The 27552-nt window shown below is 36.4% G+C and overlaps 1 protein-coding gene across 8 annotated transcripts in view; it reads left to right on the top strand.

Annotated features, from left to right (window-relative positions):
• The window catches only part of LOC106154678 (uncharacterized), a 74868-nt gene that overhangs the window by 4527 nt on the left and 42789 nt on the right, over positions 1-27552 (top strand). For 5 of the 8 annotated variants that reach the window (XM_087008098.1, XM_087008097.1, XM_087008095.1 and 2 more), the window contains exons 2-32: positions 164-234; positions 866-933; positions 1423-1530; positions 2004-2080; positions 2336-2426; positions 3408-3547; positions 3757-3916; positions 4783-4851; positions 5865-5933; positions 6953-7048; positions 7381-7422; positions 7814-7933; positions 8063-8155; positions 8611-8808; positions 11834-11908; positions 12378-12503; positions 12660-12734; positions 13417-13554; positions 13847-13930; positions 14390-14485; positions 14746-14928; positions 15306-15401; positions 18854-19100; positions 19488-19597; positions 19786-19833; positions 20012-20158; positions 23269-23369; positions 23743-23897; positions 25311-25489; positions 26095-26293; positions 27282-27492. In XM_087008098.1, coding sequence (XP_086864224.1) covers positions 164-234; positions 866-933; positions 1423-1530; positions 2004-2080; positions 2336-2426; positions 3408-3547; positions 3757-3916; positions 4783-4851; positions 5865-5933; positions 6953-7048; positions 7381-7422; positions 7814-7933; positions 8063-8155; positions 8611-8808; positions 11834-11908; positions 12378-12503; positions 12660-12734; positions 13417-13554; positions 13847-13930; positions 14390-14485; positions 14746-14928; positions 15306-15401; positions 18854-19100; positions 19488-19597; positions 19786-19833; positions 20012-20158; positions 23269-23369; positions 23743-23897; positions 25311-25489; positions 26095-26293; positions 27282-27492 — 3672 coding nt within the window. The remainder of the gene's footprint in view (positions 1-163; positions 235-865; positions 934-1422; positions 1531-2003; positions 2081-2335; positions 2427-3407; positions 3548-3756; positions 3917-4782; positions 4852-5864; positions 5934-6952; positions 7049-7380; positions 7423-7813; positions 7934-8062; positions 8156-8610; positions 8809-11833; positions 11909-12377; positions 12504-12659; positions 12735-13416; positions 13555-13846; positions 13931-14389; positions 14486-14745; positions 14929-15305; positions 15402-18853; positions 19101-19487; positions 19598-19785; positions 19834-20011; positions 20159-23268; positions 23370-23742; positions 23898-25310; positions 25490-26094; positions 26294-27281; positions 27493-27552) is intronic. The other 3 variants (XM_087008092.1, XM_087008093.1, XM_087008096.1) reach the window with 3 other exon arrangements.

Here is a 27552-nt window from a genome sequence, read left to right as displayed (position 1 = left end):
GTATTGTTACAGCCCATATATATTTTATATTAATCATGTTTTGAAAAAAAGGAAAAATAAAGATAATCAATATCCTCTTTTGACCTTTGAAATGTCAGTAGAAGAGTACCTCAACTATATAAGATGTTTACTAGTTTTTTTATATTGACTTTTTTTTACTTAGCACCAATCCAGATTTGCTTGGAGAAGTAACTTTTGGGACGCATCTCAAGTATCCAGATGGATCTGTTCCAAGTAAGTTGTTATATATATCAGCACTGGTACAAGAACTGCTGTGTCAACATACTAGTATATGACTAACCAGGAATTGACATGATATTTAGGTGGTTCATACAAATAAACTTAAATAAAAAAAGATAAAAAATGAAACATAAAATTTAAAAAGGAACTCAAAGAAAAGGAAAAAAACAGTTAATTGAAAAAAAAATAAAATACTCAGTGAAAAATGTAATGTGTTTTCTTAAAAATTATTTTCTAATTTATTATGATTTCATTAATTTCATTTATTTGCTAATCTGCTGATGGCAGGCATGCAGTTGAAGACTGATAACTGTATAGCTGTCTGAGACATGCATATAGAAAAATTATAACACTTTTAAGTTGCTTTCAGAAATAGTAACAGGAACAAAACATGGAAAATTGATATCTAGAATTTTACAGTACTTAGAACAAATGCACATCATAAGCACTTGCATTCTCTCTCTCTCTCTCTCTCTCTCTCTCTCTCTCTCTCTCTCTCTCTCTCTCTCTCTCTCTCTCTCTCTCTCTCTCTCTCTCTCTCTCTCTCTCTCTCTCTCTCACACACACACACACACACACACACACACACACACCTACCTGTTTATTATTATTTGTGTTATTTCAGTGGTTGAGAAGGCCAGCAGTGGGCGGATGTCACCTGTCAGGGCCAGGACCATGAAGGAATATGATCAGGTAAGGAATATAATCAGATGAGGGATAGGATTAGGTAAGGATTATGATTAGTTATTATGATCAGGAATACAAAAAGCAGAGTTAAAAACCATCAAATCTGCCACCCTTGAAAGGTTCACCTTGCCTCCCAGAGTTATGGAGGTTTCACATAAGAGGTATGTCCCAGGACTTTGAAATTAATTCATATTTAATAAACCACTTATATACAGTAAGTGACAACTGTTTATTTGTTAGATTTATGCAACCAATTGCTATTGATACAGGATTGTGAACTTATGCTTAGCTTGCCCTTCTTTTTACTCTGACTTACTAATTTTTATGGCAGTGACAATGTGATGTTTAATATTGGTATTATAATTATTTTTGATATAGTAGAATTTAAGTCAATGATTGCTGACTTGATGGGATGTTTCAAATTATCATAGTCTTGTAGTTGAACAAGTATATTTTATGATAAACTTTGTAATATGATTATTGCTTTGGTTTCAGCAACTTGCCACTTTAAAGAAAGAGAACTTCAGCTTGAAGCTGCGCATCTATTACTTGGAAGAGCAGATGAAACAGAGATTTGGGGATCACGAAGATGTGTTCAAAACAGTAAGGATGTGGCTTATCTTGATGCAGCCTCCTGGTAGTCCAAATATTATCTTACAGCATGTTTGTTTCGAAAATAGATTAACAGCTGTAAATTTTCCCTTTTTTTCTGTGAAATATCTTCGCCTAAAAAAACTAGTAGCAGATTTTATGTGAAACATTTGCACCGAAAAGAAAAAAATATGTAGTTTTCTGATCTGAAATTTATATTTGCTTGCAGTTTTCAGTTATCTGGATTTTATCTTGTATTTTCTGTCTTGAAAATGAACCCAAGGTTGCAGCTTGCAGGGTGGGTCATATTCAATACAGAGAACTTGTGACATAACTTACGCAATGAAAATGCACACCTTTTTTAAATGAATATTTCAAGTTTTTTATGTGGTTATGTTGCTGCTGGACATCATAAACATTTGGTGCTCTCAGCTGTTACATTTTTTGAACTGTGAATACAGGCAAATATGTTCTTGTATTTTTAGAATATAGAACTGAAGGTTGAAGTAGAGAGCCTCAAGAAAGATCTGATGGACAAGCAGGAATTGCTGAAAAGAGCTTCGTGAGTGTTAAATAATTTTTTTCAGCTGATTTATTAGCATTGATAATAATTCTTAACGTGAAATGTATTATTTGAACTATGTATAAGTGACCCTTGGTTGTCATGTTATATTATGATTGATTGGTGTGATGTAATAGAATTGGCAATAATAATATTTAAGAGTAGGTAGGTAATGTTAAGTTTAGAAAGGACTTTCAACTTTTATCTATTCAGTTTGCACCAGGTTGTGACACTTAATTTTGTTCTCTTCTTCAGCAATGCAGTGGAGGGGATGGCCTATCAGCATGAGAATGAGCTGGTAAGATGTCGTGACCAGCTGGAAGAAAAACTGAAAGTAACTGAACAGGTATGGTGTTTTAATAATAATATGTATTTATTTGCAACTTAAAAAAGTTGGATTTTACAATAAAAACAAATAGTCGTGAGATGCACAATCTTAAAATATACTTGTAAGTGTTAAAATGATTCGATACACATTAAAAATTCATAAAAAACTCAGTTCTTAAAATTTGATAAATTCCATGGGATAAAAGTTTTTGACGATCGTACAGTCCTCAGTTTTGGCACAGTGTACTTATAAACCCGGCGCAAAGTGTAGGAACTTTCATTTATCTCTGGTAGCAAATGATGGATTTTGTGTCCTTCAGAGTACATGTTATGCAATAATGTTTTAGATAGTTCATCTCTTCTACAAACAAGAGTGATAAGTTTACATGTTTCAAGTGCCCCATCGTAGGACAGCTCTGGGAATATAATCTTACATGCTCTAATCTGGATGGATTCAATTTTATCAATTTCTTGTTGTGTAAGACCTGGATGCCACACCTGACATGCATATTCTAATGTAGGCCTGATTACTGATGTATAAAAGTTTACAAGTTCTTTGGTTGGAATACCCGCTCTTTTCAGAAGCTTAAGATTGTGTAGCCTTTTACTTGCTTTTTTACAAATATCACAGATGTGACCTTCCCAGCTCAAATCACTACTGATCCTGGTTTTCCTGGCGCCAAAGGCATCTGTTGCTTTGTAAGATAATTGTGGACAATGAAAAGAATAATCAATCCACAACAGCACATTGCTATCCATCCCTGATAAGTTATCATAGAGAAAGTAAGAACCGTGAGATCAAACATGTAGTGTTAAAAGTTTATGGAGAAACCTGTTTTATCACAGTTGTGCTTTTTATAAATGTTTTCCAAGTTCTATGGTGTTTCAGTACTACTACTTTCACACTAATGTGCTTAATAAACCAGTTTATCAGTTTTGGTTTTCTTTTTCTTTGTATTGAATGAAGGAAATCAGCACAACAGTTTTTCTTTGCATTTAGGAGGCACAAAAGAATGCAGCAGCACTGAAAGAGGCCCAAGACAAGCTGAAAGAAACCCAGGACAGGCTTAAAGAGTTGGAGGCAGTGCCATCTGTTGACCAGTCAGAGAGTAACAGAGCTGCTTTGGGAGAAAAAGACAAGTACAGTTTTCTTATATTAGTCTTTTGTAAACGTGAAAGTAAATGGAGATCAAGAAACTAAAAATGTGTCCCTTTTTTGTTGATGTTCCAAAAAATTCTCTTTGCTTTCCTTTTGCAGTCTGTTCATGATACAAGTTACCTTTTGTAAAACATATCTAACAAACCTTGTGCACCTGCCTTACATTTTAACATTGTTGACTGTAATTCAGGATCATAGATCAGCTGCGCACGGCCCTGAAGAATAAAGACGCTTTTATCACGGAGCTGGAGAGAGAGAAAGAGGATGCCGTGGTCAGCATGAGAGTGCCTCTGGAGGAGAAAGTAAAACTGTTGTCCAGAGATCTCAAGAGGAAGGAAGATGACATACAGGTGATAGGGCCACTAGTAGAAATGGGTCAAGTGGGTTGTCTCTTTGTATGTGACCTTGTGTTGTGTGCATGTCCAACCCCACCCCTGTGTGCATGTCCAACCCCACAACTGGGAGTTGCTCTGTGTTTTTCAGTCTCAGACTACACGTGGTTGAAGTACCCTGCCCATAGCGTACAACCATGGTGTGCCTGTAACATGCATCACAAACTCATAAATTAATTGAATATTTTCAGTACTTAAATGATTGCTAATATTTTATACATTTAATTTTATTTCATATAAGGCATTCTGACATCTTGATTTGATTAATGAAATTTAATATGTACCCGAATGCTTACAAAATATTTTATTTTTAAGATTTCATCTTTTTTTAAAGTATTTAATTATGTGGGAAACTAATATTCATTTTTTAGATTTAATTACTGTAATCTTCACAACACAATTTACCCCCACCAGTCACATTTCAGAGTACTTTATTGATCTATTTCTATCACCACAGGTTACATGAAATTTATTTACTGTAACTATCATTATCTTTCACATATGAGTTTGTGTCTATGAAATACTGATAGTTGCTGGCTAATAGAGTCAAGGCTGACAGTTATTACAGTAATTTTCACTGGGTTGGTCACATAATAACCAGCAACAACATAGTGAAGGCATGGCAAGAGAGCTTCAGTCAGTCCTGTTGCTCAGTGTAGCCATGCCTGGTTAATCTGCTCCTTATGCATGCTGTGGCACTGGGCCCCTGAATGCATGGTACTCGTCCTAAGCATGACCATGATTTTCAGCATGTACGTGCATCCCTTGCATGTGGATGTGTGTGCGACACAGTTCCTTTGGCACGTTGAATGTTTCTGTTTCAGTCTTTAGTACGAAGGCTGAGCGATCACACCCCAACAGCACAGGTCATGAAAAATTATATCGACTATCAGGTCAGTGGGTGCGGGCTTTTGACCAATAACAGCACCAAGAGAGAGAGAGAGGCACTGCGCAATGTTCACTTTCAATACACACACCCTAGGCCAGAGTGGTGTCTTTGCTTGCAAGTTTTCATGGATTCACCACGATATTTTGTAAATGAGGGAGGTGGTGGGTGGATAGATATCAATTTTAATATGACTTTATGGTTGTTGGTATGTCTGGGATCTGGGGTATTGAACATGAATAGAAGCATGGATTAAGTGATTATCTGTTGTAGGGGGCATTTTGAATGAATTTTGAAGTAAACAAAAGAAGAAAAAGAAAAAAAAAACACATTGGAAGTATGGCTGAATTCTTGCAAAAAGAGAACATCATTGGTATTATATTGTTATTCACATATACTGACTTTATTCGAGGTGGAGTGTTTTGTTTTTTTGTCTCTCACATCCTAATTGGAATCTCTGTGGGACACAAAACCAGGATGGACAGTTGTGAACAATATGTGTTTTTACCAGAAATGTATATATTTTTGAAAGACATGCTGTGCAGTATATTTGAGTTGAGAGCTATATTTTTGTAGTACTGGAATATCCAGTTCAGAAGATGTTTCTGAATTTGATTTTAATCAAATTTTAAATTTCAAAAATTTAAACTTGCATATTGTATATGACTTGCCTCCTGGATTTCCCCGCAGAGAACATGTGTTTAGATGTTTCAGTGTGGAGTTCTGTATAAGGGGCATACATGGTATCAAATAATTTAATTTTTTTATTTAATTTTGCAGCATATGATTTATTGAGATATGTGTTATAAATGAAAATCGTCTTTCGTATTTAATATCAAAAGTTGAACATTACAAAAAAAAAAAAGCATGTATTATTTACTCTGTATGCCCTTTAAGAACATGCCGTCAGCAGATCTATTAATAGCACCTGTGTCCGTATAATAATCCACATTGTGCTTCCTGGTGTTGCTGCAATATCTGTGTAGTTATTGTGTGTGTGATTTGCTTTGATTTCCCCAGTCACTGGAGGACAAGTTACACGATGCTCTGAACACAGGACGGTCCACTCCAGACAGCAGAGACTCACAGGTGATTGGAGAGAAAATTATTTTGTTCATTTAATGGGGCTTCAGTATTATAAACCTATGAAAAAAAATGATTGATATTGTTAAAAGATTGGAAATAAGATGGATATAAGAATTGGTTTAGCTTACAAATTCTTTTGTAAATTCTTGTTGAGGTGATTATATACTTGATTCACAGTGAAAAAATGGTAGGTAATGATTGTTGTCACCTGCTTGGCATTTTATAGATTTGTTGATTTTTAGGCACAGTTCACAACCATGTTGATCCACATACTAACTGATCTGTGTATTAAATATGGTCAAACCACTTTAAAGCTTGTCGCGTAATCTTCACGGGAATGCATTAGGGGAAAATGCGGAAAGCTTTCAAGTGGGTTGGCCACATTTAATCCTCAGGTCAGTTAGTCCGCAGATCCACTTGGTTGTAACAAAGTCTTAGCCTAAGGTTTAGGCATAAAATACCTAACCAAGCTATTTGCTTTGTTTTAGATGTTCATTATTGGAAAACATATTTAGAATTTCCCAACATAATTTTTACAAATAGTTTTATTTTGATTTGCTGTTCAGTTGTTTTGTTTTGTTTTGTTTGAATTTGTTTGATTTTGTAGTGATGTACTCTTAGGTTTATTTTTAACCAATAGCAGAGTTAAAAAGCTGTGTCTTTTGTCATATTTTTATGATTGATTTCACCTTCCTTTTTATGATCATTTGTGATTAATTTGATTGTAATAATTTGGGAACATGGATGCTTAATTATGTTGTGTACATGCTTTTGTTTAATGCTTGCTTCTTTGTTGATTTAACAATAAACATTCCTTATTCACACAAACCCTCACTTAGTTTTTTTATTCTTTTGATTTTTTAGCTTCTTTTCATACATTTATTTTTATTTCTCATCCTATTTAGTTTAAAGCAGAACCTTATTATTTAATTTTAGTTGCAGAATATGTTCATTCCTTTCTGAAAAAATATTTTGGTTGGAAGAATGGTATTGAAATTAATGTATAACTTGTCTTATATTAGAACACAATTGATGACCAGCAGAGGAAGATTGATGAGCTGGAGATAGTGTGTGAACAGTTGACCAGTGATCTGCAGGACAAAGAACAGATGATTGGAGTAGGCCACTGCTTTTTTTTTTTTTTTTTGTCCGTTGATTAGAGATGAAAGTCTTTCTGGGTAAAACAGGAAAGCAAGATATATTTGATTGATGTATTTATGCACCCTCATCCCCCCCCCCCTCCTTAACCCATATAGCTGCACTCCTTTTGTACTTGTACATTTTCTGAATTTTTAAAAGGTCTACTTTCATCTTTTTTATATAAACATCTGGATTGTAATCAAGGCCATATATATACCAGTATGCATCAGTTGCCCTGATGGTTTAAGTTTTGTGGCATTTCCTTTCAGTTTTTAAAAATTTGCTGAACATTTAACTTGTATTTTTTCAGAAATTAGAAGACGGCTTGAGAGATAAAGACAAATTGAGCAAGGTGAGTTGAACTGTTGACAGAAAACATTTTGTCAACGCTCTCTTTGTTTTGAGAATTTTTTGGTCATTTGTTCTATGATATGATTTCATATTGACTCATTTAAACACATTTGAGGCATACACATCTTTGTGCATCAATTAATGTTGTACACTATTCTGCAACTCTTACAGTTTTTATTTCTTTTTATGCCAGGCAGTATCAACATATCTTTGTTGTTTTCTTTTCTGAGGACTGTTTTCAATTCATATCTTCAAAATCCATCAATATTACTTTGCTAAACAAAAATACTTTAAAAAAGAAAGCAAGTAAGACTTTTCATATATTTATTCATATGTCATTGTATGTTTCCAATTTAAAAAAAAATTGTTTTTTTCTAAATTTTGTCATGCAGGAGTTGGAAAACCAACTGCATCAGCTGCAGAAGGAGAGCAAGACTGAGGCTGAAAACCTGCAGAAAAGTTACAAGGCTGTCCAAAGTATGGTGAAGACTGTCCACGATAAGGAAAAACAGGTAAAGTTTGTCAATACAAAAAATAACTTGTTGACTTTTGCCAGAATTTGTGAACAAGTATGTATCACAATAAACCCACCCACTAGTATAAAGAGCACTTTGGCATATATTTCTTGTTTTATATTTTAGATCCAGCAGTTAACAACCCTGCTTGAAGAGAAGGAGGATGAGTTGGAGCAGAACAAGCAGGAGCTCCACGCTGCTACCATGAAAAAATATCAGGTCTGTTGTGTGCAAGGTTTTGTTCTGTGAAAATTATTTCAAATTTATCACATGAATCACTCTATCACGTCCTGTATATTGTTAATATACTGCCTTTGGCATTAGAATGTGTCACACTTTGCACAGTGTCAGATGCATCATAATAACTGCATATGTCAGAACACATTCCTAGGAGATTTTGTACACGTCTTCACCATTAAGAGACTTGCTGCCACAGCTGACATTTTTCCTTAATTATATAACAGTTCCTTGTAAACATAAAGGCAGGATCCTGACCTTCTGTTTCCATACATTTGACAAACCAGAGAATATATACTCTCTCTCTCTCACGCATACACGGGCACACACGCATGCAGGTGCACATTCTCTCTCTCTTGCTCTCTCTTTCTCTCTCTCTCTCTCTCTCTCTCTCTCTCCCCTTGCTTAGCTTTGACTCTCAACTCAATGTCCACCAGGGCCTGGAGGACCAGCAGCTTCAGCTCTCAGACAAAGACAACAAGATAGCTCAGATGGAGGGGGACATCAAGATAAAGGATCTGGAGAACCAAAAGCTCCAGAAGTCCTTGGCAAGGAAGGCCTCCGAGATTGAAAGGCTTCAAGAACAGCTGGAGAAACTGGATGAGGTTATAAAACACAAGGAAGAATCTGTACAGGTAGAGCAATGATGTTGTGGTGAGAAGTGTGCCTTTTGGGTTGGCTTTTTATTGTACCACCAGCGTAGGCGCTGGCGGTACACATGGTTTTAGTCCCGACCCGTATGTTCCGCCGGCTCCTGCGGCTCCGCCGGCTCCTGCGGCTCCTGCGGCTCCGCCGCCAAGTCACCGTTACCGCTTCTCCTCCTAGACGGTAAGGGCCTCCATACCCATCTCTTGGATTTAGGTCACCTATAATCTCAACTCGTTCCACGTAAAATTAGGGCTTTGTCGGTATTGGGGTCTAGGTGTGGCACTCATTGCAATGCACCCTTGTCCAAAAATGGCAAAATTAAATGCTAATTATCTCCCCTACAGAAGGAATTATGGGAAAAATTTCTACAGACAGCTTTCCAAAAGTCATATGTGTAATTTTCAAATATGCCCTTGGATTTGACCTTTGACCTTTATTTTAAGGTCAAACGGGCCAAAATTTTCAAAAAAACAAAATTTTTGCCGAAAAAAAAATTATTTGCGGTCTTATTCAGACACCACACAGACTTAACTAATAATATTAATGGAAAGTGTTACCCTTCAGGTCATCTTTCATCTCCGTGAATTTGGGGTCAATCGGTGCATTTTCACGGGAGTAGCGGCCATAAGATATCGAAACTGTCTCTAATTCGGGAACCGTTAATGCTAGACACCCATTCTTTTTTGCATTTTGTAGAGCATGTAAAGCCCAACACTGGAGGTGGTCTCCGTTTTTTTGTATTCCATACGGTTTTCGAGTTACGCTGTATCAAATAGTACATATTGGTGGTGAAAGCAAAATGTGCCGTACGGTAATGGATAATAAATTTTGAACTCCGGAAAAATAAAACATAAGGCTTGGCAAAGCAGACAACTTGTGGTCAAAAATGACATTATTTCATCAAATTTGAACATCTGGAACTTCAGAGCACCTCCCATTTCAAGAATTTTGACCAAAATGACCTTTTCTTTATTTTAATTAATTTTTTTTGTAGGAAATTTATGGCACATTATGGTAACTCCAAAATTATAACATTTAGTCCCTTATATCTCCAAAACTGGCAGAGATAGGTCCATAGTTACTATTGAACTTGAATAGGAAGTCATATACTGGCAATCTAAATGTGACCTTAAAATTGACCTTTGACCTACTTTTCACCATGAACTGAACTTTGCAAATTTTGCTTCCTTTTTATCTCCAAAACTGGCAGAGATAGGTCCATAGTTTCTATTGAACTTGAATAGGAAGTCACATACTGGCAATCTAAATGTGACCTTAAAATTGACCTTTGACCTACTTTTCACCATGAACTGAACTTTGCAAATTTTGCTTCCCTTTTATCTCCAAAACTGGCAGAGATAGGTCCATAGTTACTATTGAAGTTGAATAGGAAGTCATATACTGGCAATCTAAATGTGACCTTAAAATTGACCTTTGACCTACTTTTCACCATGAACTGAACTTTGCAAATTTTGCTTCCCTTTTATCTCCAAAACTGGCAGAGATAGGTCCATAGTTACTATTGAAGTTGAATAGGAAGTCATATACTGGCAATCTAAATGTGACCTTAAAATTGACCTTTGACCTACTTTTCAACATGAACTGAACTTTGCAAATTTTGATTCCCTTTTATCTCCAAAACTGGCAGAGATAGGTCCATAGTTACTATTGAAGTTGAATAGGAAGTCATATACTGGCAATCCAAATGTGACCTTAAAATTGACCTTTGACCTACTTTTCACCAAGAACTGAACTTTGCAAATTTTGCTTCCCTTTTATCTCCAAAACTGGCAGAGATAGGTCCATAGTTACTATTGAAGTTGAATAGGAAGACATATACTGGCAATCTAAATGTGACCTTAAAATTGACCTTTGACCTACTTTTCACCATGAACTGAACTTTGCAAATTTTGCTTCCCTTTTATCTCCAAAACTGGCAGAGATAGGTCCATAGTCTCTATTGAACTTGAATAGGAAGTCATATACTGGCAATCTACATGTGACCTTAAAATTGACCTTTGACCTACTTTTCACCATGAACTGAACTTTGCAAATTTTGATTCCCTTTTATCTCCAAAACTGGCAGAGATAGGTCCATAGTCTCTATTGAAGTTGAATAGGAAGTCATATACTGGCAATCTTAAAGTGACCTTAAAATTGACCTTTGACCTACTTTTCACCATGAACTGAACTTTGCATAGTTTGCTTCCCCTTTATCTCCAAAACTGGCAGAGATAGGTCCATAGTTACTATTGAACGTGAATAGGAAGTCATATACTGGCAATCTAAGTGTGACCTTGAAATTGACCTTTGACCTACTTATTATCATGAACTGAACTCTGCTAATTTCTTTCTCTTTTAACTCCAAACCTGGCAGAGATAGGCCCATAGTTACTATTGAAGTTGAATAGGAAGTCATATACTGGCAATTTACTGTGACCTTGGAATTGACCTTTGACCTACCTTGCGATGAACTTAACTTTGATTGTACCATTTTTAGTAATATATATATTTTTTGCATATTTTGAAAATTCTTGTTGATTGCATTTTTACAGCTTGTCAAGCACAAGACTGGTGGCTGTGTTCCTTATTTTGTATATGTGGGGGTCTATATGAATGCGCTTGCTCCAGCTGGTGGTACAATATTCGGAGGCGGTATCGCCTCTCTGATCCTCTAGTTTGTTTATGTTTGTTGGTTGGTTGGTTTGTTTGTTTTTGGCAAATTTGGGAAAATTCTGAAGTCAAATTAAATATTTTAGTTAAATTTATGATAAAGAAGTAAAAATTTTGGAAAAGATTTATCCATTTTTTCTTTAATTTTCATAGCCAGATTAAGGAATGTTTGAAAAATGTGGAATAGCTTTTGTCTTTCATCTTTTCCATAGCCAAATCATCAATAGAAAATAAATGCAGGATAAAGGAATGGTGTTGAATATCATTAATCTTAAGTTTGCTAAGTAAGGATGTATAATGTAAACCTGAAATTATGAGAATTGCCTCATTTATGTCCAGGATCTCCAAGAGAAGCTTCATGAAGAGAAGGAGAAAGGAGTGGACAAACTGGAGGCCCAGGAACAGCAGTACCAGGTACACCAGAACTTCCTGTCTTGACCAAAGTGTGATTTCTTCCATGAAACCAGTATAGAATAATGTATACAAATGTGTTAAATAGAAGTGTTCAACTTTTTTCACCTTGTCTCTGGTGGTTTGACACTGAAGACATTAAAATGACAACATAGTGAGTATTCTGATGTGTATATAAATCTTTGGATGTCTTCAGGAAGCACATTATGAAAAGTTTTTAAAAGCATTACTGTATAGATGTACTAAAACTTTTACAAGCCAGTGGTCACATTCTTGGAAGCTTTCTAACTAATAACAATTAGTGGCCATTGTACATGAAAAAAGTTGCAAAAAAATGGAAGTTACCAACCAATGAGTTGACACCCCCAGACATTTAAAGGTTATACTTATACCTAGCTTTGGATTCATGCTTGCATATATTTTGTGGAATATTACCACATATATGACAATGTTTGGACCTGTCTTTCTCCAGGTGCTGTCAGATGATGCCCAGAGACAGCTACAGAGCAAGGAGAAAGTGATCCAGAGGTTGAGCAAGAGTCTGAAGGAGAAAGACAGGCAGCTCCAGGAGTATCTGGACAAGGAGCAGTCTCTCACAGTGAGTACAGAACTGGGAAGTAGATTGAGATATATGTATATAAATCAAATTCTGGAGCTTACAGTTAGCAAGTAAAAGAAGATAGGGTCTCAACCTGAGATATTTCACGGCTTGAGGCCGTAATGTGACTAAAATTATTGTGAAATTCTCTTCTAGCCCAAATCTGAGAGTAAAGACAGTCTTATTAGCAAGCTAAGAGAGAGACTGGCGGAGAGAGACAAGGCTGTTGAAGTGAGTAAAATGGGCCTCGTTTTATAGTATGATATGATTATTTAATATTTTAATTTTACATAAATAAATATATATATATATATATATATATATATATATATATATATATATAATTATGATAAATATATGGACAACACAAGAAAATGAAAACACTTAGTTCTATTATGGTTCACAATACAATGCTGGTATTCATCACTGGTTTATATGACTAATTCTACATAAATATTCTGGTTAATACCTTACATAAAATACAATGTGTTGACTGCCTTTCTCTGGGATTACAGTGGTGTGTGTGTGTGCTGTTGATGTCAAATTGAATCCAAGTGTTCTTACATTAATATATAATATGTATCTCATAGTAGATTTTAGCATTTTGATTTCTTCATTTTCTTTGTAGCTAAATAATATTTATTTTTTCTTTGAATACTTAAGCATGTGGTGTGTAGTAAATGTTTTCCAGTATGCTATATAGCTGGAGTCATTTCTTCTTCATTTTTGCTTTAGAATTAATCAAATGTCTAATTTTTCACCAAGTCTATAGTATGTCTGATTTTTTTCCAAATTTTCTTAAGAATTTGGCAGAATGGTCATAGTAAGTATGGTGAGCTTCTCCTGGAAAATTGATATGATAGGATTAAAGAGATCAGTTGTAAAACAGTGAGCAAGATTTTTCTGATATCAGGAAGCCATTGAAGAAAAGTTCCGTGCTCTGGAAGAGAAAGACAATGAGATTCGAGGACTGAAGATGTCTCTAAGAGAGCGAGAGCGCGACATTGAACGAGCCAATCAAATGCTTCTGAACTCAGAAGAAACCATAGATGTATGTTGTATTTTAGTGCACGCTTAGTTTATGTAATAACAAGATAGTTGGTAGCTTATTTTTGTTTATAGTTTATTACTTGAATAGTGTTATAAAGATACTTTAATTGCTATTTGTGCTGTGTGCCACTGATACAGTTCTGGATAATGTAGTCATTGGACAATCTTGCACTGGTATATTTTTTGGTGATATTCCAAAGACTGCCTTAGTTGCATATTGATTTATCCATTGTGGACATATCAGTATGACTACTTTACACTGTTTTATCCATTGTGGATGGTATTATTTTCAGACATTGGAGCGAGAGGGGCGTGAGAAGGAGCAGCACCTTGCCCAGCTTGCCAGTGCTCTGAAGGGACAGCAACAAGCCATGGAGGTGAGACATTGGGGAAACTGCAGCACCAAGCATGACAGAAGCTTTGACTTTAACAAATTTGATATTGTTCTTGTACCTCACATCTATTGACTGGAATTAACAATTTTCATTCAGAAGTTTGAAAAGTTAGTTGGCTTTGTGTCAGAAAGCTAGGACACTTTTGGAGAGCGCCTTAAAACTAAATTTTGAAAAAAGTAACACATTAGAAAAAGAGAAGTGTTTTGAAATCCCAATTAGTTACCAAACACAGATATGTATATTTAATTACCAGCTGTGTGATCCAATTCTTGAAGTGAAGTTGTATGGTCTCTAGTGTTGGGTGTGTTTTTATAGAAAATTTATATATTTTCACTATGATCATTACTGCTTTAATGGTTAATAGAATTAGGAACTTTTATACAAGAGAATGGGTATGTTTAAAATGAAGAAATGCTGATTTCCTACTGCTGTTTTTTGTAGGAAATTGGTGACAAGAATGTTCACTCATTGGAGGAGAAGGAGGGTGTCATAAAGAGGCTACAGGACTCCCTGGCAAGCAGAGAGGTAGCCCTGCAGGTAATTGTAGAGATATATTTCATTTTGTCTTTTATTTGTTTATCCCTATGGGTGTGGGGGTGGTCTTTTAATCTGTTGTTTTGAAATAACTTAAGCTCAACTCTTTTCTTACAAAATCAAGAGAACAAATCTGGTGATGATCTGTAAATGGATCATTTTCTATCTCACAGTGTATGCTTTGCTTGTTGACACATTAAAATACATTGATGTTTCAATTGATAAACTATACACTAAAACGTGAAAATATGACCCATTTCTAGAACGCACTACGGGACTCCGCTGCTTCCAAAGAAACCATTGTGGAGCAGCTGCAGCAGAGACTGAAAGAGAAGGACAACCTCATCGAAGAAATCATGGGGGACAGGAGCAAGGCGGCAGTCACCAATGAGGAGGCTACCCGCGAATTGCTGGAGAAATTAAGAGATAAAGACGGGGAGTTGAAAGTATGTAGACCTGTGGATATTATTACAATAAAGTGGTACTGCTTTTGTCTGTCTGTATATCTGTGGAGAGAATTGAAAATATGTAAATATGTTTGAATGTGGAATAAAAGCAAGTACTTTTGTATGCCCATGATAACAACTTAAGATGTGACTATCACTACTGTAGTCTTGGACCACCTTGTAATCTATTTGTTACTATCAGTTATTTTTTCTTAATGTAACAAAGCACCATTGTAACGTGTTCTTATGTATTGTCAGCTTCTTCATTGTAATCTAAGAGTTACTTCATGGTGTTGTACCAGAGAAGCCTTGTTTGTGGAAATTGGTGTTTTATGTGTGCATGGTGATTAACCCAGTTGTGTATATATTGTTTACAGCACTTGCATGAGAGTTTCAATAAAGACATGGCCACTCTGAATAAAGAACTGCAGCAGCTGCAGACTGAGCTGAATAGAAAGGATTTTGAACTGCAGGTAAGGGGGGCTATCATCATGGACTGGAAGCTATTTTATTTATCATTAATTTATCGTATTTGTTACACTTTTCTCAGATAATTTCCTATGACTTGGATGTCAATAATTGTACCACCAGCGTTAGCGCTGGCGGTACACATGGTTTCGGTCCCGTCCGGATCGTTCCGCCGGCTCCGCCGGCTCCGTTGGCTCCGCCGGACGGCTACCGTTACCGCTTCTCCTCCTAGACGGTAAGGGCCCCCGTACCCATCTCATGGATTTAGGTCACCTATAATCTCAACTCGTTCCACGTAAAATTTGGGCTTTGTCGGTATTGGGGTCTGGGTGTGGCACTCATTGCAATGCACCCTTGTCTAAAAATGGCAAAATTAAATGCTAATTATCTACCCTACGGAAGGAGTTATGGGAAAAATTTCTATAGACAGCTTTCCAAAAGTCATATGTGTAGATTTCAAATATACCCTTGGATTTGACCTTTGACCTTTACTTCAAGGTCAAATGGGCCAAAATTTTCAAAAAAATGAAATTTTTTACGAAAAAAATTTTTTTTGCCCTGTTATTCAGACACCACACAGACTTAACCAATAATATTATTGGAAGGTGTTACCCTTCAGGTCATCTTTCATCTCCATGAATTTGGGGTCAATCGGTGCATTTTCACAGGAGTAGCGGCCATAAGATACCGAAACTGAAAACTGTCTCTAATTCGGGAACCGTTAATGCTAGAGACCCATTCTTTTTTGCATTTTGTAGAGCATGTAAAGCCCAACACTGGAGGTGGTCTCGGTTTTTTTGTATTCCATACGGTTTTCGAGTTACGCTGTATCAAAAAGTACATATTGGTGGTAAAAGCAAAATGTGCAGTACGGTAATGGATAATAAATTTTGAACTCTGGAAAAATAAAACATAAGGCTTGGCAAAGCAGACAACTTGTGTTCAAAAATGACATTATTTCATCAAATTTGAACTTCTGAAACTTCAGAGCACCTCCTATTTCAAGAATTTTGACCAAAATGACATTTTCTTTATTTTAATTAATTTTTTCTGTACGAAATTTAAGGCACATTATGGTAACTCCAAAATTATAACATTTAGTCCCTTATATCTCCAAAACTGGCAGAGATAGGTCCATAGTTACTATTGAAGTTGAATAGGAAGTCATATACTGGCAATCTTACTATGACCTTAAAATTGACCTTTGACCTACTTTTCACCATGAACTGAACTTTGCAAACTTTTCTTCCCTTTTATCTCCAAAACTGGCAGAGAAAGGTCCATAGTTACTATTGAAGTTGAATAGGAAGTCATATACTGGCAATCTTACTATGACCTTGAAAGTGACCTTTGACCTACTTTTCACCATGAACTGAACTTTGCAAATTTTTCTTCCCTTTTATCTCCAAAACTGGCAGAGATAGGTCCATAGTTACTATTGAAGTTGAATAGGAAGTCATATACTGGCAATCTTACTATGACCTTGAAAGTGACCTTTGACCTACTTTTCACCATGAACTGAACTTTGCAAATTTTTCTTCCCTTTTATCTCCAAAACTGGCAGAGATAGGTCCATAGTTACTATTGAACTTGAATAGGAAGTCATATACTGGCAATCTAAATGTGACCTTAGAATTGACCTTTGACCTACTTTTCACCAGAAACTGAACTTTGCAAAATTTGCTTCCCTTTTATCTCCAAAACTGGCAGAGATGGGTCCATAGTTACTATTGAACTTTAATAGGAAGTCATATACTGGCAATCTAAATGTGACCTTAAAATTGACCTTTGACCTACTTTACACCATAAACTGAATTTTGCAAATTTTGCTTTCCTTTTATCTCCAAAACTGGCTGAGATAGGTCCGTAGTTACTATTGAACTTGAATAGGAAGTCATATACTGGCAATCTTAATGTGACCTTAAAATTGACCTTTGACCTACTTTTCACCATGAACTGAATTTTGCAAATTTTGCTTTCCTTTTTTCTCCAAAACTGGCTGAGATAGGTCCGTAGTTACTATTGAACTTGAATAGATAGTCATATGCTGGCAATCTAAATGTGACCTCAAAATTGACCTTTGACCTACTTTTCACCATAAACTGAACTTTGCAAATTTTGCTTCCCTTTTATCTCCAAAACTGGCAGAGATAGGTCCATAGTTACTATTGAACTTGAATAGGAAGTCATATACTGGCAATCTAAATGTGACCTTGAAATTGACCTTTGACCTACTGTTCACCATGAACTGAATTTTGCAAATTTTGCTTCCCTTTTATCTCCAAAACTGGCTGAGATAGGTCTATAGTTACTATTGAACTTGAATAGGAAGTCATATACTGGCAATCTAAATGTGACCTTGAAATTGACCTTTGACCTACTTTTCACCATGAACTGAACTTTGCAAATTTTGCTTTCCTTTTTATCTCCAAAACTGGCAGAGATAGGTCCATAGTTACTATTGAACTTGAAAAGGAAGTCATATACTGGCAATCTAAATGTGACCTTAAAATTGACCTTTGACCTACTTTACACCATAAACTGAATTTTGCAAATTTTGCTTTCCTTTTATCTCCAAAACTGGCTGAGATAGGTCCGTAGTTACTATTGAACTTGAATAGGAAGTCATATACTGGCATTATAAATGTCACATTAAAATTGACCTTTGTCCTACTTTTCACCATAAACTGAACTTTGCAAATTTTGCTTCCCTTTTATCTCCAAAACTGGCAGAGATAGGTCCATAGTTACTATTGAACTTGAATAGAAAGTCATATACTGGCAATCTAAATGTGACCTTGAAATTGACCTTTGACCTACTTTTTATCATGAACTGAACTCTGCTAATTTCTTTCTCTTTAAACTTCAAACTTGACAGAGATAGGTCCATAGTTACTCTTGAACTTGAATAGGAAGTCATATACTGGCAATTTACTGTGACCTTGAAATTGACCCTTGACCTACCTTACGAAGAACTTAAATTTGATTGTACCATATATATTTTTTGCAATAGTTTAAAAATTCTTGTTGATTGCATTTTTACAGCTTGTCAAGCACAAAACTGGTGGCTGTGTCCCTTATTTTGTGTATGTGGGGGTCTATACGAATGCTCTTGCTCCAGCTGGTGGTACAATATTCGGAGGCGGTATCGCCTCTCTGATCCTCTAGTTTTCTTGCAATTTATTAGAATTTAGCATTCATTATAGAGCATTTAAGATATGGCTCCATTTATTGCAAATTAATACCATTCCAATTATACACCAACAGGGTAATTTTAAAGCAAAATTTATGAACTATCCAGCATAATGAAAAGTCGGGCTTGGTATTTCAGCACATATTTGATACTTAGATTGAAAAATGCATTTTCAGTATATCAGAGGCACACAGTTCCTCTCAGTTCACATTTCTTCTCGCGTCTTAATGACCCAATATTCATATTGCATATTATTACCTCCAGTCCCTGGAGAACAAAGCAACGTGGGCAGAGGAACAACAGCAAGAAATGTTGGACAAGATGCGCACAGCTCTGAGCGAGAAGGACAAGACCATTGAGTCCCTTGTGGAAAGTGCTCGGGAGAAGGATAAACTGTTCCGTCAAATCCATGACTCCCAGCCGCCCAGTATCAGCCCCAGTAAGCTGGCTGAACTCCACAGGCTGCGGGACGAGGTGTCCAGGTTGAAGAATGATTTGCAAAATAAAGAAGGTACCATGATTCATTGAATTTTATGATTCAATGACAAAGATTTCTTTTGCATTATTTTATTATTATTATTTTTTTAAAATATATTTTAAGTCTTAATTCCATATAGATATGTTCAGTAGACTTTACAATTATGTGAATTACATACATAGAACAAATAGACACATGATCATTACAATCTGTGTAAGCCATCTTGCTTCCCTGGGGAGGATACAGCCCAATGAGGCGCTGAGTGTTATCAAACCTACAATATCGTTCATAAAAAAAAATGTGTGTGTGTGTGTGTGTGTGTGTGTGTGTGTGTGTGTGTGTGTGTGTGTGTGTGTGTGCACATGTGAGCATGCAAAGATATCAGATTCAGAACTTAGATCTTGATTTTTTTTCCCTCAGATCTGATAGAGCGTCTGCGTATGGCCAGGAACCGCAGTCCCAAACATTCTATTACCTATGATAGTCCTGACTCTGAGAGTCTAAATGCAGAACTCAAACTCAAAGAAAAGGTTACATTTTATTTCTCTTTTTAGTCTGTCAATTTTTTTCATATAAAAGATTTAAAGACTTTTTTTTTCTCATTGAAAAATCAGTGATTTGTACTTCTCAATATTATTTATTGAATTAGAACTACAATTACAGAGCAGTAGTTAACAAAGCAAAGCTGTTTTAACTGTTACATGAACTATACTTTCAGGCATTGAAAGATGCACTACAAGCCCACCAGCAGACTAAAGAAGAACTGGTATGTGTATTAAATAAATTTATTTTAGAAAAAAATTAAATAATTTAAGTATATATGAAAAAGAGTCTACCATTAGCAGTTAAGCTTTATAATATCTTAGTACCACTGAACTGAGTGAGCAAAAAAAGAACCCTAATATATAGACTCTTTTTCAATTTTTAAAAAATTATAATTCCAGGATCAGCTGAAGCAGCAGCTGTCAGGAGGTGGTGTAGATGTGGATGAACTGAGGAGGCTGAGGATAGAAGTGGTTCAGCTGAGAGAAGAGGTGGACAGACCAGGTACCCCACAGAGACAGCAGATCACTGTAGGGGGAGAGGAGAATGTGAGTACAGGGCCAGTGTTAGAATGAGTAGCTTAGGGCCGATTTACAATGAATTTATGGACCTAGCGTGTTAACTCCATGGGAACCCTCGCTGAAGGCAATCAGATTATTAGATTAACAAGCTCGTCTTGGTACTGAAAAGCTGGTGATTATGCAAGTAGGTTGGAAGCAAGAGGAGGCGTGTTAATCTGATTGCATTCAGCAGGAGTCCCCATGGGTAGTAATTGCATACTAACTGGTATGATATAGATTCAATGTAAATGCATCCTAAATTGAGCTGTTTGGAGTCACAGGTATACTAGTGACCACAACCTCCTGAGTTTGTTTCTAGAGCAGGAGCTGGTGGTTCTAGGTGTAGGGCAATATATGGCTCCTTTCTCTACTTGTCACTTGGTATCCCCTCGTTGATTTTTGATAAACATCACGAGAACAAGTAATCAGAACAGAGGAAAAAAGGAAATATAATCTGTGCAAAAACATCAGTAAAAATCTGTTTCCTGCAATTTGTTGCAATATATTCTGTTTTTGTTTTAAAGTTACCTCTTCTCTCTCTGATTGATTTGTGACTACATTGTCAGTGCACCATGGTGAAAAGAGAGAATGATTTTTTTTTTTTTTACACAGAGAAGATTAATAAAAGATTGTGGGCTATTACTTTATCCCGACAAAATTAATCTTTCATAAATCAATATTTTCCAAGAGGACTAGTATTGACAGTTTAATTATTTTCCTCAGTATATTAACTTAAACTTATTAACCCACAGATTATAATAGTTTTTAGCATGAAAAGGTGTGAAAGTAGATAAAATGCTTCTATCCTTGACCTGTGAAAAAACAAATCAATATTATAGCATCAGGGATCTCCCTAGGTTGAAGGTCAAGTGTGCCATTTGGGCACACTCAAGATTTAAAAGTGTGCCATTTTGCGAAACATTGTGCCCAGTCATTCAATGAATGCTTGGGTCACAAGTCCATTTATAATGTCACTAATCGTCAGTATAATTTAATTGTGACCCTTATTAATTGCATTTAGAATTTATATTATAATTAATATTAAAGATTATTCTTGTTTTTTTTAGATAAAATCTGAGAAGTATTCTCAGCATATAAATAATCAGAATAAAACATCTAAACAAAAATAAACTAGTTTTTTATTTTTTTCATTCTTTTTTAGTGTAATATAACAAAGCCCATGGCAACATTTTATGCATGTGTGTAACAATGTTCATAAAATAACTTTTAACAGAAAATTATATTCTGATTTACTCCACTGGATGCCAAGTGTATCTTAATATCTGTAAATATCAACTTTCCAGTTCCATCAGCAATATACAAGTCTTTAAAAAAAAAAAGGTTTTTGGGGGCTAAAGTTAGTGGATTACCAATTTATGGTGAACTAAAATATCTACACTTTCATCACATAAGACAGCAATGACTGGTGAATCTGTTGTGTAATGTTCTCATCAATTAAACAAGATAAAACATCAAGTATGTCAGTTGCAGTATTGTAACTGCAGCAGTATGAGACTGCACTGCTGCACTTCAGCTGACCTATATCTGGAACTTCTACTGCTTGGAGAAAGTTCATTGAAGAACTGTACTTAGGCCATCCAAAACACTGCTTTCATCGCTGTCATGATGGCCTTCTCTTGCGCGTTCAGGGCTTTGGTAGTTGCTGTGTTCATGTACACCTGTTCCTTTGGTACCTGTTAAAATAAGCATTGCAATTCAGTAATGCTGCCTACTATATTAATTACATAACATATATATTTAGACACTTAAAAATTCACTAATCATTTTGTCCATAATAACAATCAGTGATACTCAAACTAAAATGACTAAAATGCAATCCCATTACTTTGCATAATGATTTCTACATCATACGGTACATTAACTTGTCAATAAACTACCAAATTGTATTCAAAACAACACAAATAGAAATGGAAGACATAATTATAGTGTTAATTGACTGCTTATCCCACCAATAACGTATTACCTTGCTCAAGGCCAAATGCACAAGAAACTCAAAATAATTTCAACTCCCTGTACGAGTGCGTGCATCTCTAAGTAAGCTGCACACGTGGAAACACTTTTAAGTTAAAACCACTCGTTTTTTAATTGACTTTGAATCAGAATAAATTTATTTAAGTTACCTGGATAGCGCACACATGGTCGGTCATTCCAATGTGGCGGGTGAGCGTACTGGTGCAAAGGTTTAACGAGACCCCCAGGGCCATGGTATTACGTTTGCCCGCCTTTTTGCATGGTGCACACCACGTGGTTGACTTTTCCTTGTCGAAGCGCAGCCACGGGAATCTCTGCAGCCAACTTTGCTGAAACTTCTTAACGGAAGTTAGTAGAGGCTCCCTATCTGGTACTTTACCACTAGTATGTCCGCAATCTGGTACATTACTCGTATGCCAAAAAAACAAAAGCTTCGGCTGCTTTACTTTTGGCGCGGCCATCTCTGAACTTCCGGTGTACTCTCTACGCAGAGAAGCTACTCTCCATGCAGAGAACGCACGCAGTAGACGTAAGACTAGAACTTTGAAGTTCGGTTTTCCCGACTGACACTTGTTCCAAGTTTAGTAAAATTTTGGTGGGTTTAAAAATACACAATTTTAACAGTTTAAAATATGTTGAACAAACAAACGTTTTTTAAAGTTATTTATTTTTGATGCGCCCTTGGGACGCACTGCTATTGAAAAAGTGCGTCTTTACAAATATGTGCGCGCCAATGGCGCAAAAACGCAGCCTCGGGAGATCCCTGTAGCATTAAAGGTACAAATCCTTTGTTAGCTAAGGAATTGGACACACTGGAGTCCCTTCTCCTTTATCATGGCAATGTAGGTAACATATGGTAATTATTCAGTAAATACAAACACCATCGATAAATTAAAATCCAAAAACAGTGTCTTGCTTTAGATATCTGAAAAGCATGATAAGCAGTGCCACGGAATAATGGATCACTGTTAGAAATGAATTTTTGTGGCTTATTGAAGTGATAAACATTTGTAGTATGTGTAATTGGTATAAGGGTGATGTTTGAAATATTCGAGTGATTATCGTAAACTAGATCATCATCAAAAGGTTTTGATTTTCTTTCCCAGCTCCAGCAGATTTACCGCAGTCAGGTAGAGGAGACAGAGGGGCTGAACCAGGCACTACAGGCTGAGAGACAGCTGTATGTTAACCTCAATACTGTACCCAGGTATGGAGTCTTTACTGATGAAGACTGAGATTGTATCAGTACTTTTCTAACAGTGTTAATTTTTGTTATGAGGAATAATTCAGAGTAAAAGCGATATGGTTTAGAACTGAACTATCAGTATTTTATATAATATCTTTTATCTCAGAATGTTCTATAAGACACAGAAACGTGTGTATATTGTTAAAATTGAAAAAGGAAAGTATAATTTATCTTATGCTATTTTTTCAATTGGGATAATGCCAAAAAGAAATACAGATATTACTTGTACTGTCTTATTGCCTCCTGAGCCATCTTTCAAAATTCAGTAAAATTGGATGTACGATGAGTGAACCCTAATTCTCTTCTTTTGTGTGTCTGGGTTTGTGTCTATCAGTGGTCGTCCAGAGGCGTTTGAAGAGGAGTTGGCTGCAGTACAGGCACTCCGTCGTCAGCTGGAGGAAGGCGTGGAGAGAAACAACCACCTCAGAGAGCTGCTGGAGAAACAGATGAATGAGGCCGCAAAGAAGAAACAGTCTTCCCACCACCCAGGTTAGTGATTTGGTAGAGTTCAATGAAATGGAATTATCAAATATTTCTTAGTTTGGTTACATTTCCTTAGAACATGACTACAAGTTTTTGTTCTTTTTGTTTACCTCCCTCATTCCAAACAAAGTAAGAAAAAGGAAAAAAAGAAGGAAAATGGAGGAGTGTGTCAAGGGAAAATAAAGAGGAGTCAAAATAGTAAAATACCTTGTCTCAAAAAGAATAATTTCAGAACTGTATTAAGGTGTACCTTAAGTGAATATCCATTGTATGGTTTTTGTGCAGTGTGAAGTTACAATGCAGAATGCTTGCTCAGAAATATTAACAAATTAATAAATAAATGAATTTTAACTAATTGACGTAATAAACATGATCCTAATAATCATGAGAAATAGGTAACAAAAAAAAAAAAAAAAAAAAATTAGAAATAGGTTACACTACAGAAAAGCTAGCAGTCTTATAACAAACATTGCTGATTTTTTTTATTGGCTTTGAATGGACGTAGAGAACATTTCCCTCCTGAGTCAACTAATTGCTGTATGAGGTGACAAAATGAAGTATTGATTTTCTTGTGTCAACACAGCGGGGTGGGTGTCAACATTGTCTGGGTTGTGGTATTTGTTGGATTATTGATAAACTCTTATGAAAGAGACTGTCAGGTTATCAAGCCATGACCTGATTGTAGTTGTCAGAACTGGTGTATAGTATATAGTGTACTGGGTGGGGAAGGAAAATGTATTACAGGGATTAGAGATAGGGAGAGAGTGTGTGTTCTGTGGTTGAGAATTATAATGCAAGCTGAACAAACGGTGGAATTTGAAGTTCATTTAGGGAGCATTTTATGTTTAAGAGAGAAAATGAAGCTGACAATCAGTGCAAGGATTTAAGATTCAGACTGGGAGAATGAGGAAAATATTCAGGTCACAAGAAATCTGGAAAAATGGAAAAAATTCTGAAAATGCAAGAGTCAAGTACTGAGTAAAACCAGATTAACAGGGTCATGTTATTTGCTATTTCTCACTTGTTGGGGTTGTGCTCTAGTTTTCTGGCCAGAGAAAGATGTATTACATCAAGCAAAGACTGAAGGGTGTGGTGTCGGCGGCATTTGTACCAGGACCTGGGAGCCTGAACCTGCCAGTAGCGCCCTCTGACAGCTGGAGATAAGTGTTCATTGGGGAGATATGCCATATTTATCTCTACCCCACCACCATCACCATCACCATCACCACCAGAACCAATGCATTTGCTTAGATTTTATTGTGTGATTGTCTTCTTTCCAGCACTTATTATCACAGGATAGACAAAATAGGAGGAAATTCAAATTATAATAATCCCAGTTTTATTTTCATACTTGTGACTTGGGCAAGGTGTGGACTACATTATCATGGAGTTATTGTCCAGTTTCTTTTATTTTTACAGAAGACAACCCAGAACAAGTGTCATCTCTCCAGGAGCAAGTCCAGGCCCTGAACAACCAGCTGGAGGAGAGCAAACGCTGGAATGTCTCCCTGCAGTCCAGACTGGAACAGCAGCAACAGAGAGGAGGGGGTGTGGGCAGGGCCAGGGATACTGTAGAAATACAGGGAACTGAGAATGTTGTGAGTATATATACAACAGAGAGGAGGGGGTGTGGGCAGGGCCAGAGATACTGTAGAAATACAGGGAACTGAGAATGTTGTGAGTATATATACAACAGAGAGGAGGGGGTGTGGGCAGGGCCAGGGATACTGTAGAAATACAGGGAACTGAGAATGTTGTGAGTATATACAACAGAGAGGAGGGGGTGTGGCCAGAGATACTGTAGAAATACAGGGAACTGAGAATGTTGTGAGTATGTACAACAGAGAGGAGGGGATGTGGGCAGGGCCAGGGATACTGTAGAAATACAGGGAACTGAAAATGTGAGTATACAGTATAGTTAGGGCAGTGTGGGAGAAGCAGAAACTGGAGAAGATCAGCTTAAATTATGTTGTTTGAAAAAAATTTAATCCTTATCGATGTAGCAGCTATTGAGTATTATTATTGATTGGACTTTGAAAATTGTATGTGGTAGATTTAGAATTAAAACCATATACCATCATATAAGTCTGTTTGTAAAAACAAAATGTTGCATTGAAATATAAACAAAAAGATCATTGAAACCAGTGGTGCTACTTGGAGAAAACAACCGACATTTAACCAATCATAATCCTTCTTTTACTAGGTCTCCACCTCCAATGACAGCAGTGACCAGTCCAGCAGTGTGTCTGACAGTGACAACATCAGTGACAGGGAACTGTCAGTCAAGCAGTTGAGGGAGGAGCTAGCAAAGATGAGGTTAAAGGTCAAAGAAAAGAGGCGCCACAACAAGCAGTTGAAGTACCAGTTGCAGCAAGGCATGGTGGAACACAGAGATATCCCAGGTAAATAGGGTCTTGGGGGTGGACGAAAGTCATCTTCTGGGCATCTTATTTTTTCAGTCAGAAGATGGTCAAAAGTGGAGGATGGAACAACAAAGATGATTTGAAAGAGTGTCAAAAAATATCTCTGAATCGGCCCCTGAGGGTGGCTTGGGAGCCCTTACAGAAATTACCCATAGTATCCTATAGGACTCTTTTGGAAATTAGTCCTATATAGTCATCCTATAGCATATTCAATAGAGTTCCTATGTAGTCCTGTGGGATGCTTATAGAGTCCCATGGAGTCTTATAGGAAAATTTTAGAAGGGAAATAGCTGTTGGCTTGGGTTTTATTCATATGTTGGTGGATAAATATGGCCAAGACAGCAGATTTGACAAGACACAAGTCTTTTTTTTCTAAATGGTAACAGTTTTGGAGTTTTGTAAATGCACATAAATATATGTGGATCAAGTTCACGGCTCCCATTTATGAATGGCAATTTACAACACAAAAATTGTGTTGCTTTATTCAGTTTAGCAACGGAATCAAGCTAGCAAACTAGTGAAACTATATCTAAGTCAAGCACAGAAGAATCTATTGTCCAATGACTTTGACTTCTTGGAGACATATCACCATTAAGGTTTTTTCAAGGAATTTCTGAGTCTCTGTTTAATAAAGTCTAGCAGGGTAGTTTGAGATATAGTTAGGTAATAATCTGATGTGAATGTTTTTTCCATCAATATTAAAAGATTAATTTTTTTATGTAGACAGACAAAGTGTGTCTGTATAATAGCCATTATCTGCATCTGTTGTTGTCTGCATCATCATCATCACCATGCACTTTCTACTGTAGGCACTATTTATGAAAAACCTATTACCTTCAAACTGAAAGGATTGGCTTCTAGCACTATAGTAAAGGCCAAGTTCAAACAGCAGCTTTATTGAGTATGTTTTTATTGAAGTTCTGCGGTTTTAAAAAGTTAATACAATGAACTGATGTTTTATTTCTAGGTGAGAATGTGAGTGACCTGGATCCAGTGGAGAGCACAGGTCTGTCCTCCCTACCACCAGGCCAGCAGTTAGACCAGCTGAGAGCCAAGCTAAAACAACAGGGCAAAGAGAACCTGGTGCTGAGGAGGTGCTTGGACCTGGACACAGAGTTACCTGTGCCTAACATCCCAGACCTACCCAAGGTTAAACACATGAGGAATGAAATGGAAAAGTATGTGGATGTATTGCATTGTAGTCATGAATTCAGTCACTGATCAAGTCATCATTGGTT

This window comes from Lingula anatina, chromosome 3 (assembly GCF_051362555.1).
Source record: "Lingula anatina isolate TDL-2025a chromosome 3, LinAna3.0, whole genome shotgun sequence".
Classification (NCBI taxonomy): domain Eukaryota; kingdom Metazoa; phylum Brachiopoda; class Lingulata; order Lingulida; family Lingulidae; genus Lingula; species Lingula anatina.
This window is presented reverse-complemented; position numbering and strand designations above follow the sequence as displayed.